This window comes from Narcine bancroftii, chromosome 3 (genome assembly GCF_036971445.1).
Source record: "Narcine bancroftii isolate sNarBan1 chromosome 3, sNarBan1.hap1, whole genome shotgun sequence".
Classification (NCBI taxonomy): domain Eukaryota; kingdom Metazoa; phylum Chordata; class Chondrichthyes; order Torpediniformes; family Narcinidae; genus Narcine; species Narcine bancroftii.
This window is the reverse complement of record NC_091471.1, coordinates 248111221-248129800: the sequence shown is the minus strand read 5'-3', so window position 1 is coordinate 248129800 and position 18580 is coordinate 248111221. Positions and strand designations below refer to the sequence as shown.

The 18580-nt window shown below is 42.6% G+C and overlaps 2 protein-coding genes across 7 annotated transcripts in view; one reads left to right on the top strand and one right to left on the bottom strand.

Annotated features, from left to right (window-relative positions):
* LOC138758493 (transmembrane protein 205-like) overlaps nucleotides 1–11894 on the bottom strand; it is a 35186-nt gene extending 23292 nt beyond the window's left edge. For both annotated transcript variants that reach the window (XM_069927465.1, XM_069927467.1), the window contains exons 1-2: nucleotides 11734–11894; nucleotides 4349–4467 (exon numbers count right to left, since the gene is read on the bottom strand). In XM_069927465.1, coding sequence (XP_069783566.1) covers nucleotides 4349–4448 — 100 coding nt within the window. In that variant the 5' untranslated portion in view covers nucleotides 4449–4467; nucleotides 11734–11894. The remainder of the gene's footprint in view (nucleotides 1–4348; nucleotides 4468–11733) is intronic.
* Nucleotides 11895–11902: 8 nt separating this feature from the next.
* Nucleotides 11903–18580, top strand: part of LOC138758491 (coiled-coil domain-containing protein 159-like) — a 29703-nt gene continuing 23025 nt past the window's right edge. For all 5 annotated transcript variants that reach the window (XM_069927458.1, XM_069927457.1, XM_069927460.1 and 2 more), the window contains exons 1-2: nucleotides 11903–12001; nucleotides 15605–15680. In XM_069927458.1, the coding sequence (XP_069783559.1) occupies nucleotides 15621–15680 (60 nt within the window). In that variant the 5' untranslated portion in view covers nucleotides 11903–12001; nucleotides 15605–15620. The remainder of the gene's footprint in view (nucleotides 12002–15604; nucleotides 15681–18580) is intronic.

Below are 18580 nucleotides of genomic sequence, written 5' to 3'. Positions count from 1 at the left end.
ATAATAGATCCAGCAGGGAGGTATGTCATGATAAAGCGTCAGATATATTCAGAATTTTGGAATTTACTCAATATATAGCACCTAATGAAGAGGATCAAAAGTTTATGCAAGATATTTTTTTGAAGATTGTAGATACGCAGGGGAATATATTGATAGGAGGGGACTTTAACCTTAATTTGAATATAAAATGTTGGATAAAATTGGACAAAAGACTAGCAGAAAGAGGAAAGTAGCCAAATTTATGGTTAAATCAATGCAGGAAATGCAACTTTTGGATATATGGAGGAGACAACACCCAAAGGAGAAGGAATACTCATATTATTCAAGTAGACATAAAACATACTCAAGGATTGACCTGTTCCTGTTGTAAGCCACTGTTGGCACCTACCAGGAGAGTTAGGAAAACGGAATATAAAGCTAGATTGTTATCGGATCACTCACCCCTGTTATTAGCAATAGAGCTAATCCCACCAGGAATGTATAGATGGAGATTAAACTCCATGCTACTTAAAAGACAGAAATTTAGAGAATTCATTGAGCGACAAATTACTTTGAAATAAATACAGAATCAGTGAAAGATAAATTTATATTATGGGATGCAATGAAAGCCTTCATCAGAGGGCAGATAATAAGTTATGTAACTAAGATGAAGAAGGACTACAATCGGGAAATAGAACAGCTGGAAAGGGAAATAGTAAATACAGAAAAAGAACAACAATAAGAAGAGAATTGGTGGACAAAAAAATAAAATACGAAACACTACAAACATATAAGGTGGAGAAGAACATAATGAACCGAACAGAGATCAATGAAAACTTCAAGGAATTCTATCGAACTGAGAACGAAGGGAAAGAAGACAAAATAGATGAGTTTCTAGCTAAAATTGAACTACCGAAATTGCAAGAAGAGGAGCAAAACAAATTGATAAAACCATTTTAAATAGAGGAAATACAGGATATATTAAAAAAGCTACCAAACAATAAAATGCCTGGAGAGGACGGACTCCCAATAGAATTATATAAAACATTTAAAGACTTATTAATTCCTCCTCTCCAGACTGAAGAAACACAAAACATGCCAGATTCATGTAAAACAGCAATAATTACAGTAATACCAAAGACGGGGAAAGATCCACTAACACCAGCATCGTATAGACCAATATCTCCACTTAACTCAGATTATAAGATAATAGCAAAACTATTAGCAAACAGATTGGCCGACTGTGTACCAAAAATAGTAAAACTAGATCAAACTGGATTTATTAAGAAAAGACGAACAACGGACAATATCTGTAAGTTCACTAACTTAATCCATCCAGTACAAGGAAATAAGATGCCAACAGTGGCGGTTGGTTTAGACACAGAGAAAGCCTTTGACAGGGTAGAATGGAATTATTTTTTCAAAGTACTACAGAGGTTCAACCTACCAGAGAAATATATTAATTGGATTAAAGCAATATAAAAGGGACCATTGGCGAAGGTGAGAGTAAATGGATATATATCGAACCAATTTAAATTAAGCAGGTCAACTAGGCAGGGATGTCCACTATCTCCCTCACTGTTCGCTTTAGCTATAGAACCCTTGGCAGAACTGATAAGAACAGAAAATAAAATAAAAGGGATAAAAATAAAAGAGAAGGAATATAAAATCAGTTTTTTTGCAGATGATGTCTTAGTATATTTAACAGAACCAGAATTATCAATAAAAGAATTACATAAGAAATTGAAGGAATATGGAGAAGTATCAGGGTACAAGATCAACACAAATAAAAGTGAAGCAATGCCAATGAATAATGCGGATTTCACAAAGTTTAAGAAAGAATCACCATTTAAATGGCAAACACAAGCAATCCGATACCTAGGTATTAGACTAGATAATAATCTAGGCCATCTATACAAATTAAATTATCAGCCATTAATGAAGAAATTACAAGATGACTTAGAACATTGGAAAGATTTACCACTAACACTGATAGGAAGGGTAAATTGCATTAAAATGAATATCTTCCCAAGGATACAATACCTATTTCAATCGTTACCAATTCCCTTAACAGAGAAATTATTCAATGAGCTAAAGAAAATAATAAGTAAATCCTTATGAAAAGGGGGGGATACCGAGGATAGCACTAGATAAATTAACAGAATGGTACAAAGGGTCTTACAGCTACCAAACTTTAAAAATTATTGTAGAGCAACACAATTAAGATATCTATCAGATTTTTATCAAACAAGGGAAAAACCAGATTGGACCAGGTTAGAGTTAGATAAAATAGGGGAGAATGTACCAGAACATATACTTTATAAGTGGGATGAAAAACTGGTGCAACATAGAAGTTCACCAGTACTGCACCATTTGCTCAACATTTGGAAGAAGATTCATATAGAAAGGAAAAAAACAAATTATCAACTACCAAAATTATTATTGACGCAAAATCAACTAATCCCTTTCACAATAAATAACCTTTCCTTTAGAAAATGGGAGAGAAAAGGGATCAAAAAAATAGAAAATTGTTTTTTGGGAAATAATTTATTATCTTTTGAACAAATGAAGTACAAATATGGTATAACCCACAGTACAATATTTGCATACCACCAACTGAAAACCTACTTAAAGGACAAATTGGAAAGCAGACTGAGGTTACCAGAAGGAAGCAGCTTTGAATATGTGATTACAGACACAATGATAATTAAAAGATTTATAACAAACATGTACATCAAACTGCAAGAGAAAGAGAACGATGAAATAAGCTGTAAACACAAACAAAAGTGGGAACAAGGTCTAAACATAAAGATAAAAAATGAAAAATGGGAAAAGCTATGCTCCAGAACTATGAGAAATACAATAAACACAAGGTTAAGTGTGATACAGTATAATTGTATCACGCCCCAAAAGTTAAATAAATGGGACCCAACAGTATCAGATAGATGTTTTCGCTGTAAGAAGGAAGCAGGAACAACGGTACATGCAATTTGGGCATATGAGAAAGTGGAAACGTTTTGGGAAGATCTAAATCAGGTATTAAATAAAATCACAAAAAGCAACATATCAAAAAATCCAGAGATCTTTCTTCTAAGTAATATAAGAAGTAAAGAACTTGGACTTGATTTGGATGGAGCACAAAAAAGATTTATTATGATAGCCTTAGCTGTAGCAAAGAAATGTATAATGTCAACCTGGTAATCAGAAGATAGCCTGAGAATACAGCAATGGTACATAGAAATGAATAAATGTATTCCATTGGAAAAAATAACATATAATTTAAAAAAGTGAAGTCACAGTATTCAAACAAATTTGGGAACCATACATGGAACACAACAGAGTGGGCCTACCACGGACTTCCACCCCCTAAAATGATAGAATGAGAAGACGAAATGAACTGACCCAGTGTGTAAAAATAAATGACACAATTTTCTTGTTTATTTTCATTGTGTGATGACATTGTTTAATGGGTTTATTGTATATGTTGAACATTTAGTGGGCAGGGGGGGGAAGGAGGGAGGGGGAAAAATTGACTGTGTATATTCAAGAGGGAAATGTTTGTGCGTATTTTGGTTAATATGGTTCATAGTTGAAAAATAATTTTTTTAAAAGAAACCTTCATTTCCCCACTACCCCCCTGAATTTCCACCCCACCCCCTCTGTTTCAAAGACAGGTCAAGCAGCTGTCATCTTTGAATGCACAGATGGGTCTCTTTTAAATGGCATCTAACAGTGCCAGCCGTATCTTTACGTGAAGATGTTCTGGTGACGGTGTTAGGTCAATCAAAGTGCCCATTTAGTTCAACAGAAGTGAATGAAACGTAGTATCAAGATTTTTTTTTCAGCTTCAGCTCAGTCTGAATCTTCAGTAGCATTCTGTTGTACAGTTAAATCCCCGATATCTGGAATTCAAACAACTGGTAGCCTCAAGCAACTGGCAAAAAAAATCATGGAAAATAGGTTAAAAAAAACGGGTTTATAATTGGCGCCCAGCAGTTAGTTCGCCAATCAAGCAACACACAGTCTCAAGCAACCAGAAAATTCACCTATCCGGCATCTAGCAATTCCCATAGATGCTAGATACTGGGGGTTTTACTGTATTCAGTCCTCTCATTAGCCACAGGTTATGCTCAGTATCAGGTGAGCGAAGGGTTGAGACGGGAGCAGAGCATCAATTGTACACTTACTAAATAATTTTTTTTAAAACTACTTCAATGAGGAATAAATGTAAACAATATGCAAATTAAAAACAAATTGTGTAAATCCAATGATTCAAACGTTTAAACTGAATTTAAAAAATGTTCATAACCATGTTTGAAAATTGTTATCTAATTAACTCTGCAACTGTTGACACTTTGCTGGATCTTACCTGATATGAATGAGACCCATATCTGCATGCCCCATATGGTAGAGAGCACGACCAGATGGGTGGCTTTGACCAGGGTAGTTGGATCTCCTTCTGTTGGCATTTTGTCGTCTTGTTGGTCCCTGTTTTATTGCAATGAAAATGACTTCAGCAGTGAATTTCCCAGTTCAATTTCCAAGCAAGGATGGTACTGAGACGCATCGATAAGGTCGACAGTCAGCATCTTTTTTCCCAGGGCAGGAATAATCAACACCAGAGGAAGTGAAGTTTAGGGGAGACATCAGGGGTAAAATGTTTTTACAGAGAGTTGTGGGTGCCTGTAATGCATTCCCAGGGGTGGTGGTGGGGAGTGGAACCATAGGAGCATTTAAGAGAAAAATAGAGGGTTGTGAGGTAGGGAGGGTTTCGTTGTTTTTTTGGTAGGACAACATGAAGGGCCGAAGGGCCACAATGTTCTACGATGCTCATCTTTCAGCAACACAGTGAGGCAGCCACTGCCTCATAGCTCCAGGGATCCAGATTCAATCGTCATTTGTTTCCCCCCATGTAGAGCTTGCACGTTCCCTTTTGTCACCATCTGGAATTCCTCCAGGCGCTCCAATTTTCTCCCACATCCCAGAAATGAGCAGGTTTCTAAGTTAATTAGATGCTATTTTTCATTGTTAATTATTCCTACCTTGTAGGTATGTGATAGAATCTGGGGAAGATTGATAAAAATATGAGGATAAAATGGATTAGCGCAAAATAGATGCTTGGTGGTCAGAATGGTTTCATTGGGCTGAAGGGCCTGTTCCTGAGCGGCATGGTTAGCATAGACAATGCTGTTACAGCGACAGTGACCGGGGGTACAAATCTGGCACCACCTGTAAGGAAACTGTATGCTGACCCCATGTCTGGATGGGTTTTCTCTGGGGGCTCGTCTCTTCCCACCCTTTAAAAAATGTACCAGGGGTTAATTGGGTGGCATGGGCTCATGGGCTGAAATGGCATGTAACTGTGCTGTCTATCTAATTTTTTTTTAAAACTGGGCACTCATGGCCCTCTGGAGAGGGAATAGAAAAGATTCACGGTCTAATATTGAGTAAAGAAATTCCCCTCCATTCCTAACGTCCCATCAGATCAGACAACGTCAACTTCCGTAGGAAGAGAAACAAAGTCAAAGTTTCAGGTTGCAAACCCTTTGTCAGAACCGGGATTAGCTGTAAACAAGCTTGTCATATTTAAAAATCAAGATTAAAAATCAAAACAAAGCTATCAAGTTTATAGTAAATATAATTTAGGATCATAAATTTGGTCAATAAGTAGTTAGAAAGTGAGAACGTAAACGAAATAAGGTTGTAGGTTAAATTGGGTGTAATCGGGCAGCACTGGCTCGTGGGCCAGAAGGACCTGTTGCCGTGCTGTGCGTCTGAATAAAAGATAGCCAAAGGGGTCCTGACCAGAATTGCTGACCGTTGATTTCTCATCATGGATGCTGCCTGACCTGAGTCACACCAGCTACTCGTGATTTGTTCAACATTCCATCATTTGCCTCCACAGAATGCAGGGGTCCCGAACTGCAGAGCAGGGAGACACCAGGTGTGGCAGGTGAGGCTGGGCCACAGAGAAAGTCAAACAAATGAAGCCAGTATCATAGCTGGATTACTGATACAGGCAAAAATCAGTTTGCTTGAGGTTGAAGGTTCAGCATTTCGTCTTGAAGGCTGTAACATGCCCACATAAGATGACGTGCTGTTTCTTAAGCTTACCTTGGGTCTCATTAAGGCCTTTTTTTTAATGGTGAAACACTGCATTATAGCCGACTCGTTTTTTTTAAAATAAAGACAATTTTACTTTTATGGTGACGATCTATAAGGCAGATCCCATAGGTGCCTTTATGCAAAGCTGAGGAAGGTGAGGCGAGTGGTGCAGTGGCGCCACCCGCCACTATGACCTCAAATATCCATGCAGAGAAGGGAAAGTGGCCTATACTGGAAAATGGCAACTAAAGAGCAGGTAAGAGCGGTAGTGGAGATCTGTGCAAGCAGACTTAGGACTCAGACAGATTTCCTGAGCAGCGAAATAGGGTCTATTAACTATATGGGTTTTTTTTAATTCACGCCCCTGGGCCCTGGGCTGATGGCGTCATCAGCCCTCTCCTTTATAGCTGCTTTCAACAGCATTCCTTTTAAGGAGGAGGTGGAGTGACTTCACTCCACCTCTAACTGTACCCCACCCCCCCTCCCAGGCGGATGGAAGCTGGAGTGAGCTCGAGCAGTCAATCCGCCTTTGGACTTTTTGTGGAGGTAAGTGCAGCGTCGTCAAGATGGAGACTCTGTCTTCATGTGGGCTTTTTCCCTCTATAAAAGAGCCTACTGTCACAGAGTAGAGACCACAGACCAATGTCAGAATGGGGTAGAGTCTAATTGGGAGGCAACAATCTCAGGGTCGCTCATGTGGACTGAATGTTGAGCACCACACATGGGCATTTGGCTTTTCCAATGAGGTGTGAATACCAAATATAGCATGCTAATTTAATTAAATTTAGACATACGGTAACAGGCCCTGCCGCCCAGTTACAACCAATTAATTTATAACCCTCATAGATTTTGGGGGATGGGAGGAACCTGGAGCACCCGGAGGAAACCTACACAGACATGGGGAGAACGTACAAGCTCCCGACAGACAGCACAGGATATGAACCAGGGTCATTGGCACTGCTTCAATCATTCCACATGAGCCACTGCTTCACCGTGTGATGAATTTCAGAGGCCAGTTTATCTCAACCAAAATCAGTGAAAATTGATAAGAACTTCTCCTCCACAATCTCCATCATTTTTGAGTTCAGGAAAGGAAAGCCAGAGGTGTACAATCCAGTGATCATTTGGGGATCAGAAATGGAGAGGGTGAGAAAATTTAGGTCCTTGTGAGTCACTATCTTGGAAGATCTTTCCTGGACCCGACACACTAATGGCATCATGAAGAAAGCACACCAGCACCTCTACTTCCTCAGGAGTTTTCGGAGATTTGATGATACCAAAAACCCTGGCAAATTTCTACAGACGTGTGGTGGAAGGTGCACTGACTGGCTACATCATGGTCTGGAATGGGAACACCAATACCCTGAGCGTAAAGCCCTCCAAAATCTAATGGACACAGCACAGGACATCTCAGGCAAAAGCCTCCCCACTATTGAGAATATCTACAGCATCCTGTACAAGGAATGCTGCCGTCGGAGAGCAGCAGCAATCATCATAGACCCACACCACCCAGCATATGCTCCATTCTCACTGCTGCCATCAGGTAAGAGGTATCGGGGCCACAAGACTCAGACCACCAGGTTCAGGAATAGCTGCTACCCCTCTACCATCAAACTCTTCAACAACAAACTCAGTCAGGGACTCATTTAAGGACTCTTACTTGAGTACTTTATTGATTTTCTTTTTGTTCTCTCTGTATTGCACAGTCAGTTTGTCTGCATTCGTTACCTGTTTACAATTCTTTTATTTGTTTACATGTTTACGCTGTGTAGTGTTTATTTTTGCACTACCAATTAGTGGCAATTCTGCCATGTCAGCAGGAAAAAGGAATCTCAGGATTATATGCGATGTCAATAAATCTGAAACCTGAGATGATATAGAAAGATACCGGTAAAGAAAGGAAGGGTCAGATATAGACTATGTGAAGGTGAGAGCAGGGTGAAAATTGGCAGCAAAAGTAATGAAATGATTGAGTTCTATAAGGGTAGGGAATCTACACCAATGCAGACATTGATGTACACAAAAAAAGAATTGAGGGATTGTGCTCAGGTAGTGTTGAAAGAAAGACAGACCAAGTTTTGCCTGCATAAGTGCCCATAGCTGCACCTTTGATCTGGAGAAGTTCAGTTGGTGGAGGAGAACTAGTCAGGCCTCTGCTGAAAAAGGCACATCATCCTGATGTGTGATGGATGGCATGTATCCAAGGTAAAAATGAGCCTGTTGGAACTGGGTAAGTCCAAACAGTTAGGGGTGGCCAACCTCTTAATTTTTAAATTTAGACATACAGCACAGTAGCAGGCCATTTCGGCCCACGAGTAGATACCGGGGGCGGCACAGACCCGTGGGCCAAAATGGCCTGCTACCTTGCTGTATGTCTAAAAATGAAAAGGTTGGCCACCCCTGGGATGGAGGGTCATGGACATAGCAGGACCAGAGGAGAAAGAATAGGAAGAAATGAGTTTGGTGGGGCCACAGCAAATGGGGCAAGAGAAGCAATGGGTCTGCAAGGTCAGTCCCATTTGTGCAGTGGGAGAGTGGGACACAATAAGGCTTGGAGCTGTGGGGGTAAGATCTGTGGAAATTCGACACCTGTAAATACTTCCTGTAAATCAACCGTTGGTATAGGTTAATGCATCAAAAATCAAAAACATTTCTGTTACGCAGGAAAGTTTGCAGATGCTGAGGCAATACATAGATGTGCTGGAGAAACTCAGCAGCATCCATAGGGTAACTTAAGAAAGGACGTGTGAGCGTTAGAGAGGGCACTGAGGACATTCACAAGGATGACTCTGGAAATGAAAGGATTTTCAGATGAGGAGCGTTTGACAGCTCATTGGAATTTAGGAGAAAGATGGGGAGGGCAGGGGGAGAACCTCATTGAAACATTTTGTAGGTTGAAAAGCATGGGCAAAGATGTAGAAAGGTTATTTCCCATAGTGGGAGAGTCTCGGATAAGAGGGCATAACCAGGATTGAAGGGTGTCTGCTTAGAACAAAGATGCATCAGAATTTCTTCAGCCAGAGGGTGGTAGATCTGTGGAATTTGTTGCCACAGGTGGTTGTAGAGGCCAGGTCATTGGGTGAATTTACAGTTCTTGATTAGTCAGGGCATCAAAGGTTATGGGGAGAAGGCCGGGCAGTGGGGCTGAGTGGGAAAATGGATCAACTCATGATTGAACGGAGGGGCAGACTCAATGGGCTGAATAGCCTAATTCTGCTCCTCTGTCTTTATGGTCTAACCAAGGCTTTGTCAGGTAAACGCAAAAACAGAGTGAAACACAAAAATCTGCAAATCCTGTGACTGTAGTAAAAACACACAGAAATGCTGGAGGAACCCGGCCGGTCTCGCAGTGTCCATAGAAGATATTGCCAAAGTTTCAGAACTGAGCCCTTCTTTAAAGAATAAGCTTTTTTTTAAAAAAAAGGGACGTTGAGATTAGTGTTGAGAGAGTGAAAGGCCAGGGGAGTGACTGCAATGAATGAGGGGCATAGTGGTCGAGGGGGTTTGGGGGAGGTTGAGTAGCATGGAGGATGTCATGGAGGGGAGGAGGATGGGGTTGATCAGGAGGTAGAAGGTTTATTCCTTGAAGAAAGGCTCAGCCCTGAAACGTACACAATATTCCATTATATACTTGTCAAATTTTTTGGACATCTCTTTCGGGCCAAAAAAAGAGGGGGAGGTTCCACTTTTACGTGTCCAACTTTTGATCTCAGTAAGTACCTGCGCCGTTCAAGGCATCGGGAGTTCGGATGGCCGACACCACGGCTGCCTGCACATCTGAGTTCCTGACCACTTTCATAAGTCCGAGGTCAGGGTGTCATGAACTCAGATGGGTGGGCAGCCGGGGCATTGGGAGTTTAGTGGGCGGGTGTTCGTGTTGAGGATCTGCTGTTGGGAGTTAGGAATGGGTGGCAACGATCTGCGGTCGGGTGTTCAATGGGCGGGTGGCCGGGGAGTGGATCCGTAGTCGGGAGCTCGAATGGGCGGATGGCCGAAGCCAGGGTCTAGGGTTGGAAGATGAGATGGGAGGGAGGCCAGGGCGAGGATCCGCGGATGGGAAATCTGGGTGGCTGGGAAATCCGGGAGGCTGGGAAATCTGGGCGGCTGGGGTGTCAGGAGCTTCGGCGGGGTGGCCAGGGGGAGGATTTGTGGTCGGGGATGGGCAGATGGCTGGGGCCAAAATTAAAGGGGGGGGGGTCAACTTTTATATGGGACATTCCGTGACAGAGTATATAGATATGTTTTTGGGAGATAAATTGGGAAAGATCTTATTTGAAATACTGGAGCTCTACCCCTTGCTAATCATGTTGGGGCCAACAGTCTTTGGCAAGAGCTTTGGAGAGTGTCTATGAGACTTCACCAATAGATTGTTGTTTACAAAAAGACAACAAATGAAAGAGCTTGTTGGACCTGCATATTGTCAGGAAGAGAACTTGCTGTTCTAAGAAGGTCATGCGGTTTTGCAAGCAGAGAGAGTCAAACAGGCTTTCTCTCAGAGAGAGAGAGAGAGATCAATTCTACAGTTTTACAGTCAGCAACAGCAGCTGGGACTGGAACAGGACAAGCTGGCAAGCTTGTGGAAAGCCCCATTTGGAAGATGGGTTCTTATTTCAACCTGGTCAAAGCCCTTGTGGTTCATGCAAGAGGAGAGGACTGGCTGTCTAACGTTTCACTTGGAATAAGAGAAACAAAAAGGAACTCTGTGGTGACCTGAAAGAAAGAGGTTATCATCTGGAGAACCCTGATGGGGCAAGTTTTGTCAGCAAAACACTGAAGTGGCTGATTAAAAAGGAATCAGTAGTGGGTGTCCAGTGTACACAAAACTCTCTTTGAAAACCGACAAGTACCTCCCTGAGTGGTAACCATTTACCTCTCAAGCACCAAAGCCTGGTGAACTTCATAAATGTTAAATTCTGTGTACAGTATAAGAATTGCCTGCAACCAGTGAACTTGGAGAAATGAGAAGTGAGATTGGACTGTGAATCCAAGAACTTTTCTGAACTTACACACACATGCGCTTAGAATTAGAAGGGGGTTAAGTTAGATTAAGTAAGTCAGTAGCGATAAGTTAAAGTTTGATTCTATTTTCATGTTTAAAGATAATTAAAAGCAACTTTTGTTTAAGTAACCATTTGTCTTGGTGAATATCTTTTGCTGCTGGGTTTTGGGTCCTCTGGGCTCGTAACAATACGGAAAACACACAATTTTGGGGCCAAAAAAGGGAGTCGACTATTACACGGGATCGAGTATATATGATATTTTTTACCTCCGAAGGAAGTGGCAAAACTGGCTGAGTTCCTCCAGCATTTCTGTGAGCAAAAACGGGCTGGACAAATAATGAGGGCTTCTGTCTCCACAGATGCTGACCGACCTGCTGAATGTTTCAGATGCAATTTGCAAGGGGAATGCATGGGAACCTGTGTGAGGGAGTGGGATGCAGGGCCTGAGAGAGAAAGACATGGAGGGGAAGGGGGTAGGCTGGCCCACTGGGAGCTAGCATGGACCACGCAGGCCGAACGGCCTCGTCCGCCACACCTCCTTCCCTTTAAGTGAGCTGCGGGGTCTCGGCCTACCCGGAACCGCGGCCCAAACGGGGGTCTCCGACCCACCAGCCGACCTTCGGCCGCTCTGCCACCTTCTAGCACTCACCTCGTCCAGCCGCGCTCCAGCCGCCAGCAGCTGATTGACAGGCCCGGTAAGCAATCGGAAGCAAAGCAAACACGGAATCCTACGACCGACAGGTTTCCCACCAATCGCAGCTAGCATAGGCGGAAACCTGTGGTCCCGGCCGCTGCGATTGGTTGAGCGGCGGCCGCTGACAAGCTCAGTTACGGAAGCTGGCCTGTAACAAACGAGACGTCGGCGCTTGTATTGAATCATACAATTTGGTCTGGTGGGAGTGCAAAAGTTAGCATAGGTAAGTGAGAACTTTAGCAGCATAAAAGTTGCAGGCTCGAGTTGAAAGAGGGGTAATTTTAACTGATTATTATTTAGGATCGTACATTTGCAAATATTCATTATATTTAAACCAGAATTATTTAAACCAGGTTTATTGTCAGATTATATGCATGACACAACAGCCCAACAATGAAGACGCTGTTTACATCCGGTACCGCACGGATGGCAGTCTCTTCAATCTGAGGCGCCTGCAAGCTCACACCAAGACACAAGAGCAACTTGTCCGTGAACTACTCTTTGCAGACGATTCCGCTTTAGTTGCCCATTCAGAGCCAGCTCTTCAGCGCTTGACGTCCTGCTTTGCGGAAACTGCCAAAATGTTTGGCCTGGAAGTCAGCCTGAAGAAAACTGAGGTCCTCCATCAGCCAGCTCCCCACCATGATTACCAGCCCCCCCACATCTCCATCGGGCACACAAAACTCAAAACGGTCAACCAGTTTACCTATCTCGGCTGCACCATTTCATCAGATGCAAGGATCGACAATGAGATAGACAACAGACTCGCCAAGGCAAATAGCGCCTTTGGAAGACTACACAAAAGAGTCTGGAAAAACAACCAACTGAAAAACCTCACAAAGATAAGCGTATACAGAGCCGTTGTCATACCCACACTCCTGTTCGGCTCCGAATCATGGGTCCTCTACCGGCACCACCTACGGCTCCTAGAACGCTTCCACCAGCGTTGTCTCCGCTCCATCCTCAACATCCATTGGAGCGCTTACATCCCTAACGTCGAAGTACTCGAGATGGCAGAGGTCGACAGCATCGAGTCCATGCTGCTGAAGATCCAGCTGCGCTGGATGGGTCACGTCTCCAGAATGGAGGACCATCGCCTTCCCAAGATCGTGTTATATGGCGAGCTCTCCACTGGCCACCGTGACAGAGGTGCACCAAAGAAAAGGTACAAGGACTGCCTAAAGAAATCTCTTGGTGCCTGCCACATTGACCACCGCCAGTGGGCTGATAACGCCTCAAACCGTGCATCTTGGCGCCTCACAGTTTGGCGGGCAGCAACCTCCTTTGAAGAAGACCGCAGAGCCCACCTCACTGACAAAAGGCAAAGGAGGAAAAACCCAACACCCAACCCCAACCAACCAATTTTCCCCTGCAACCGCGTCTGCCTGTCCCGCATCGGACTTGTCAGCCACAAACGAGCCTGCAGCTGACGTGGACTTTTTACCCCCTCCATAAATCTTCATCCGCGAAGCCAAGCCAAAGAAAATATGCATGACATCACATACAAGCCTGAGATTCCTGCGGCGAGGCAGAATTACTACTAATTGGTAGTGCAAAAATAAACTGTACACAGCGTGAACATGTAAACAGATAAAGAACTGTAAACAAACTGTGCAATACGGAGAGAAATAAAAAAACTAAAGTGCAAAAGTAAGAGTTCTTTAATAAGTCTCTGATTGAGTTTATGAGGCTCTGATTGCCCATTGTTCTTGTAAACCAGGGTTCATCCCTTGCTAGGGCCTCGTCTCTGGACAAAGTGACAATTCAATGCCTTTGTTTCAGGAAACAAAGAATTTCATGTATGTTTTATGGAACCTGTTTGAAGAGTCTGATGGTGGAGGGGTTCCTGAACCTGATGGTGTGAGTCTTATGGCACCTATATTTCTTTCCTGAACAGCAAGAACAGAGCATGTGCTGGGTGGTGTGGATCCTTGACAATTGTTGCAAATTTCTACAGAGGTGTAGTGGAAAGTGTGCTGAACGGCTGCTCTTTGACTGCAGTGTTCCCTGGTGGAGAGGGTTCTGGCTGTGCCCACTACCCTTTTATGGAGGCTTTACACTCAGGGGTATTGGTGTTCCCATACGCAGCCGGTGAGCACACTTTCCACTGCACCTCTATAGAAATTTGCCAGGGTTTCTGGTGTCATACCAAACCTCCGCAAACTCAATCTGGTGGCTTTAACATTTTATTTATTAAAGGTGTGGACGACCCTACACTAAAATGTGCAGTAGTTTAGTAGTAATAATATTGTTTAAGGTTCCTTTTTATTGTCATGTAATAGTACATTAAAAATGTAATATACACAATGTACTTCAACTTTTCCCTGCTGTTTGTAAGACAAACAGTCACCATGTACATTGCCCGGTGCCCCTAACAATAGGGGAAGAGAGTCACTATGTGTCCATGGATTCACCTCCAGCACTCCTGCAGCCTCTGCAAGCTCCCGTTCAACCCGAGCTCCAGATCCAAACCTTCGATACGATCAGGAAACCTTCAGGAGCCCTCTGTGCCCTCTCAAATCCCGATTCCATGAGCCAGTCTCCAGCAGCCTGCGTTAGGTCCTCTGACTGCATTGTCCATAGTCCGCAGCCTGTGTGGGTCCTTAGGCTGCTGAGCCCCTCGCTGAGTGATCACTGCCTTTAGGGTCTATGGCCAAGCTTCTCCTCAGCGGGTGGTGGAGGTGGGGAGTTCTCCCCATTTCCGGTGACCTGTGTGGGTCCGCTGCTCCCCCGGAGTCTGCAACCCCTCGTGGTTCACTGCCCAGAACAGGGGCCGCCATCTTGGGCACAGACCCCATGGCTGGACTAGTAAACAAGAGGCTAGAGTAATTGCTCAAAGCTATGATGGCAAATTGTATCTCAGAATGTGGAAATATTTAAATAAATAAATAAGTTGGAAAATCGTAAAAATCATCTTGTTGATGAGTGTTGACTGGGAGAGTAAATCTTCCATCCTTTGTTATATCCAATTGCAGATCAGCCCCACGAGGTTGCCTTCTAAAATGACCTCAAGTCACTCAATCCCAGAGCAATTAGGGATAAGTAATAAAAGGAATAAATTCTTGGGAGTCACTATTTCAGAGGATCTTTCCTGGACTAATGGCATCGTGAAGAAGCACGTCAGTGCCTTGACTTCCTCAGGAGTTTGCAAAGGGGACCCTAGCAAATTTTTTACACCTGTAGTAGAATATGTGCTGACCAGCTACATCACTGTTTGGTAAGGGGACACTAATACTTCTGAGCAGAAAGCGCTTCAAAAAGTGGTGAATATGGACCTGGACATCACAGGCAAAACCTTCTCCACCTTCAAGAACATCTACAGGGAACGCTGCCATCGAAGAGCAGCAACAATTATCAAGGATCCTGACCACCCAGCGCACGCTCTGTTCTCACTGCTCCCATCAGGAAAGAGGTCTGGGTGCCAAAAGATTCACATGTCCACGTTCAGGAACAGCTGCTCCCCCTCCACCATCAGACTCCTTAACAGGAAACTCAATCAGGGGCTCATTTAAGGACTCTTAAACACTTTATTGATTTTTTTTCCTTTGTATTGTACAGTCAGTTTGTTTACATGTGTAAAGTTTTTTGCACTACCAATAAGTGATAATTCTGCTTCGCCGCAGGTAAAATAATCTCAGGGTTGTATATGATCTCATGTACTCTGACAATAAATTGGAAATGCTGGCATAGGCAGTGATGACCCTCAAGATTTTTTTTTAAAGCAGTGAGATTGCTGGAAAGCGACATGCACCGATAGCAAGTGGAGTTATCTGTGGTGGGAAACTGGATGAAATAGTTCAGTGGATATTTGTGCTTGATTTTGCAGTTCAATAATTGGAAGGATGAATGCTGATATATCCCTGATGTCTCGGATCGTCACTGACAACGACGGGGATACAGTGGTAAGTCACGGGCTGACACATCCTTGGGCGGGAGGGAAACAGCGTTAACATTTTAAGTCGACGTCTTTCTTCAGAACTGGATTCTAATGAAGGTAACAGAAATGAAATGTTAGAAACGCTCAGCAAGCCAGGCAGCATTCAGTAATCGATGAAGGTAGATAGATTGATCCAAAAATTAACCCTTTTTCTGCAGTGCCCTCCATAATGTTTGAGACAAAGGACACTTTTTCCCTTTATTTGCCCCTGTGCTCCGCAGTTTTAAATTTGTAATCAAACAATTCACATCATTAAAGTGCACATTGCAGATTGTATGTGTATATTTTGGTTTGACCAGGTAGAAATTACAGCACTTTTTATACATAGTCTCCTCATTTCAGGGCACCATAATGTTTGGGACATTTAACTTCACAGGTGTTTGTAAGTACTTGGGTATGTTTAATTGCTTTGTTAGTGCAGGTATGAGAGCTAGAGCTAGGCTTGCTCCTAAGGTTTTGATCTCCTTTGGAGTCTGCAGTTTCCATTTTTCAACACAAGGACCGAGTTGTCCCAATGAAAGTCAAAGAAGCCATAAGGAGGCTGAAAAACAAGAATAAAACAGTAAATGATGTGGCCCAAACCTTAGGATTACCAAAATCAACAGTTTGGAACATCATTAACAAGAAAGAGCATACTGTTGTGGATGTATCAATGACTACTGTCCCCAGAAGGCTTCATGAACAGAAATTTACCACAGTTTGGCCAGTTTTCAGTTTGCCAAGATGTTTTCAAAAGAGCTTGCATATTTCTGGAAAAAGGACTTGTGGACAGATGAGACCAAGATGAACCTGTATCAGACCAATGGCAAGAGCAAAGTGTGGAGATATAGGAACTATATAGGATCCAAGATCCAAAGCGGACCACCTCATCTGAGAAACTTGATGGTGGGGGTGTTATTCCCTGGGCATGTATGGCTGCCAAAGACATTTAGAGAATCTTCATTGATGATGTAACTGCTGATGGCAGTAGCAAAATAAATTCTGCTTAAATGTGAGCAAATCCCTCCAAACTCATTGGATGGTCTTTCATCCCGTAGCAAGTCAACGATCCCAAACATACTGCTAACTCAACAAAGGAGTTCTTCAAAGCTAAAAACTGGAAAATCCTTGAATGGCCAAGTCAGTCACTTGATCTAAATCCAATACGCTGAAGAGAAAACATAAGGGGACAAACCCCCAAAACAAGCAGGAGCAGACGATGGTTGGAGCAGAGCATCACCAGAGAAGATATTCAGCACCTGGGGGGCTGTCTGTGAATCACAAGCAGTCCATTGCACACAAGAGATGTGCAACAAACATGACTAATATACATACAATTGTATGTATATATACCAAATATAATGGGGGAACTAAGTTTCAAAGGTGCTGTAATCACTGTGATCAAACCAAGATGTTACAAATAACCTTGAATAAAATCTGAAATGTGCACGTTAATCACATGTGAATTGTTTGATTACAAATTTTAAACTGTGGAGCACAGGGCCAAGTAAAAGAAAAAAAATGTCTGTGTCCCAATTTTTAATTGGAGAAATGGACGGTAGAGCATTGCTGTAGTTTGGAAATCGCCAAGCAAACCACAAATCTTCACGCATCCTCATCTGCTGGGGGGGACGATGCCTCCAGTCCTCGGCATCGCTCAGTACTCGTGGGCGTGGGGACGCTGTGGCGAGTTCTGCAGAGGGCATACCGTGGTGTCCGGAGTGGCTCTGTTGTGAGGTTGCGCCATCTTGGATTGCGGAGGTCAGTAGAAGAGGTCGGGCGTCGTGTCCGCTGAATCTGGCGGCATTGTGGGGGGGGGGGGGGGGCACACATCCTCTTTCTTTTAAAATTAAAATTATTTTTATTGAGTTTTATCAGAAAAACCAACAAAAAAGCAGTAAATCTATTGCAATGAAACCTTTGCAGATTTACAACTGGTAAATGTGGTTCAGTAGCAGTACGATATGGTTCTAAATCCAATAAATGGTAATACGTAAAATATGATACGCAAGAAAAAAATGAAAAGAAAAATAAAAAAATTCAAACCCACAGCAAACGAGGTTAAAATTCATATTGTATGTAGCGTTAAATCCGAACAAGCGGCCTCAGGGAATCCAATCAAACCCACTCAGTGGCATTCATCATCTCACCGCATTAGTCAGTTGATGGAAGTGAGCTAGAAACGGGTCCCAAGTCTTATCGAAAGAAATCTTGATTTTTGTGACATTATGCCTCATTTTCTCCAGATTTAAAAAAGGACATAATATCTACTCACCATTGATGATGTGTAGGTGGGAGCTCATCTTTCCATTTTAACAGAATTGCTCTTCTTGCTATTAGAAAATGCTAGAACCTGTCCTTGATTAGAAGATAAAATAATGTTTATGACTTTACAAAAACCAAATAGCGCAATGACCGGACATGGATCTAAAGTGATCCTAAATAGTGTTGAAAAAGTTCTAAAAATGTTGATCCAATATTTTTGTAAATTAGAGCAAAACATCTGTACCAAAGAGACATCAAATATTGTACATTTGCCACAAAGTGAACTAATATGAGAATAAATTTGAGCAAGTTTGACTTTGGAGAAATGTACACAATGTAGCACCTTGAATTGAATAAGACCATGTCTAGCACACAATGAGGAATCGTAAATCATACCCAAAATTGGTCCATTCTTCCTCTGAGAAAGAGATCCATTCTCCTATTCAGTTTTAATTCCACACAAAGAAATTGCTTTCATATGCAATAGTTTATAACATAAAATAGACATCACGCCTTTATGAGTAAATTGTACCTCAAAGAGTTCATTGATAAAATTTGGGTCAAGAATAGTAGGAAATGCTAAAAGCTTAGAGCGAACAAAATGTCAAACTTGATAGTATC